Source organism: Chenopodium quinoa, unplaced genomic scaffold (assembly GCF_001683475.1).
Source record: "Chenopodium quinoa cultivar QQ74 unplaced genomic scaffold, ASM168347v1, whole genome shotgun sequence".
Lineage (NCBI taxonomy): Eukaryota > Viridiplantae > Streptophyta > Magnoliopsida > Caryophyllales > Amaranthaceae > Chenopodium > Chenopodium quinoa.
This window is the reverse complement of record NW_018743175.1, coordinates 991427-994546: the sequence shown is the minus strand read 5'-3', so window position 1 is coordinate 994546 and position 3120 is coordinate 991427. Positions and strand designations below refer to the sequence as shown.

The window sequence follows — 3120 nt, the reverse complement described above, 5'->3', positions numbered from 1 at the left end:
TCCTCTAAATATTGTTAATCTCCTCTTAGCTTTAGTTGAATTGAACTAGTAGAAGTTACTTAAGACCAAACCAATATCGACTTCATTTAGCTTATTTAAACGGCAGTATCTCGGTGGATGATTCAACGCCTTTCTTGGGTTCGACCCTTTCTTACCCTTACTATTAGTTAGTGAGACCAAGATAGGATTTATCTTTGGTAGGCTCGACGACGGCCTATCAAATTTTGATGCCGGGGAGGCAAAGTCACATTGAATGTATTATTGTTGAATGAGACTAAGTGTGTGTGTATATGTATAGCAGTTTTCTTATATTAATTTTTGTTTATGTGTGCTTAACTTGTGATAGTCATTGCTAACGTCTTTCTTAGCTTTGTTTGACTTTGTATGACATGAAAAAGTAAGCAATCACCGCTTATTCCCGTTGATCCAGAGCTAAACGTGAGGAGGCTTTTTCAAGGCACACCCGAGTTCTCCATTGTATATTCGGATTCTGATCCAGAAGAGGTTTTTGGATCCAACGAAGAAAACATGGGAGAGAATCCTCCTCCACCTTTGCTAAGAGACTATGACCACCCCAACGCTTTCCAGCTTCGGAGTGGCATACGTCTTCCAACCACAAATGCAAACAACTTTGATCTTTCACCTCAACTCATCCGCATGATTCAAAGCGATCAATTTGGGGGTAGTCCTATGAGTGTCCTTTGCTCATTTGGACAACTTTCTTGAATTGTGTACAACTATCAAGAAAAACAACATTTCGAAAGATTTTATTCGGATGCACATGTTTCAATTCTCCCTGCATGATAAAGCAAAGCATTGGTTGAGAACGGTTGAAGAAGGATCATTGAGTACTTAGGATGAGGTGACTAGAGCCTTTCTTGGGAAGTATTGCCCTCCCGAGAAAACTACAGAATTAAGACGGAAGATCACGAACTTCAACCAAGAGGTTGATGAAACTTTGTGTAAAGCATGGGAGCGATTCAAAGATTACACTAGAGCATGCCCTCACCACGGTTTCACCTCATGGATCATAGTGCAAAGCTTCTATGATGGTCTTACTCCAATCTGAAGGGCCAACCTTGATTTGAGAGCCGGAGGTAGCCTTAAAAAGGTATCAGTTGACGAGGCCTACAAAATGATTGAGGAAGTTGCCAAGCATTATGCTTATGGGGGTGATAAAAGGCAAAGTCAACCCAAGAAGGGCGGCAAGCATGATCTGGAAGCAATAGATCTTATTCCTTTAAAGGTTGTTATGTTAGCTCGAAAGCTAGATCAAGTGAACAATGTGCCCGATAGCTCCTCCTCACAAGTCATGTCTTGTGAGACTTGTGGAGGAAACGATCATTTGGCATCCTATTGCAACACTACAACAAAGCATGTGGCTTCACTTGGGATGAATGATCCTTACTCTCAAACCTATAACCAAGGTTGGAAGCAACATCCAAATCTTGGGTGGAAACAACCCAATCAAGCTCTCCCTCCTCAAAACAATTACAATCAACCCCCTCCACAACAACAAGCTCCCTATCACCACCCCAACCAAAGAGACAATGTCCAACAAAGACCCTAATACAATCAAACATTGAATACGTTTTGGAAACCTTCATGACCCAACAAACCAAGATCAATGGGGAAGTTAGTAGCTCAATTCAACAACTCCAAGCACACAACAAGATGATTGAAAGTCAATTATCTCAAATTGCGCAATAAGTTGGGTGCTCCTCTAACCCCGGTGGTCAATTTCCAAGCACAACGGTAATGAATCCAAAATAGCATATGAAATCAATCACCTTGATTTTGGAAGGGAGGGTATGAAGCTCCAATTATGAGAGAAGTGGTCACCAAAAAGGGAGACGAAGGAGATTATTGGGTGGATGAAAGTGAGTTTGAAAATGAAGTGAGTAAGGAGGTGAGAGGAAGGTCAAAATGAGTGATAAGAGTGCCTCAAAGAGAGATGAGGGAGAATTGAAGACCCAAGTTCCATTGAGAACATATGAGCCTCGTATTCCATTCCCTCATCGAATGATAGAGAAGAAGCTAAATGAGAAACTTTCCAAGTTCCTTGATGAAATGAAAGGACTTCAATCAAACATTCCACTTCTTCATGCTTTGTCACAAATGCCTACATATGCAAAGTTTTTGAAAGATCTTCTTTCTAAAAAGAGTAAACTTGAGGAGAGTGATTCTATCTCCCTTCCAACGAAGAAAGTGCTATTCTTCAAAATGAGTTTCCCGGGAAGTTTGGTAACCCCGGTAGTTTTGCTATACCAGTGAAGGTTGGGGATCATGAATCAACAAATGCTTTGTGTGATATTGGGGCTAATGTTATCCTTATGCCTCTCTCTATGGCCACAAGGTTGAATCTTGGGAATATAAGACCACCGAAATGTCAATCCAACTAGCCGACCACTCGATTAAAGTCCCATTGGGAGTCTTAAAGGACATCCCGATTCAAATGGGGAAAGTTCTTGTTCCATGCGATTTTGTAATCATGGATATGGATGAGGATTCCAAAATTCATCTCATATTAGGTAGGCCCTTTTTGAAAACCGCGGGTGTTAATATTGACATGAAACAAGGGCGGCTTACCTTACATGTTGGGGATGAAAGAATCTCTTTCTCATTTCCGGAAACGTTGAATGACCCTATGGTTAAACAAGTTCATCGGATTGATGTTTTGGTTAATACTTTGAAAGAAGAAATGGAGGATTCACAAGATGAATTGACTCATGCTCCGAAGGTGAAAAAGCAAAAGAGAGCCAAGAAGAAAAAGAGAAACAAGATCAAGTTGATGGAGAAAATATTTGGTTTCATTTCTAGTGATGACGATAGTAAAGAGATTATTTTGCCTAAGGAAAATGGCAAGAGTGTGGGAACAATGAGGTGAGTCAAAAAGGTGTGCCTTAACCCACCCTAATCATGGGTAGCGCAATGTCTTCAAGCTAGTGACGTTAAAGAAGCACTTCCGGGAGGCAACCCGAGTATTTTTGTAGTTGATTGACTTCAAAAAAAAAAAGTGCACGTCTTCCAAAAACAACCAACAAGAACAAAGGTACCAAGGAGGTTCAAGCTTCAAAGAAGATCCGACCTCCCCCCGTTTTTTTTATATATATGCTTTTA

The 3120-nt window shown here is 40.7% G+C and overlaps 1 protein-coding gene across 1 annotated transcript; it reads left to right on the top strand.

Annotated features, from left to right (window-relative positions):
• Positions 1-1926: 1926 nt before the first annotated feature.
• On the top strand, positions 1927-2887 carry LOC110732809. Its single transcript, XM_021912813.1, has 2 exons — positions 1927-2244; positions 2357-2887. Exons 1-2 carry the CDS (start codon positions 1927-1929, stop codon positions 2885-2887), a joined length of 849 nt encoding a protein of 282 aa, XP_021768505.1.
• Positions 2888-3120: the final 233 nt, after the last annotated feature.

Bases quoted from the DNA above. Each gene is read 5' to 3' on its own strand.
- LOC110732809 (XM_021912813.1), top strand. From the start codon at position 1,927: ATGAGTGATAAGAGTGCCTCAAAGAGAGATGAGGGAGAATTGAAGACC. The intron at 2,245-2,356 runs GTAACCCCGGTA...TATGGCCACAAG, and splicing joins TGAGTTTCCCGGGAAGTTTG to GTTGAATCTTGGGAATATAA.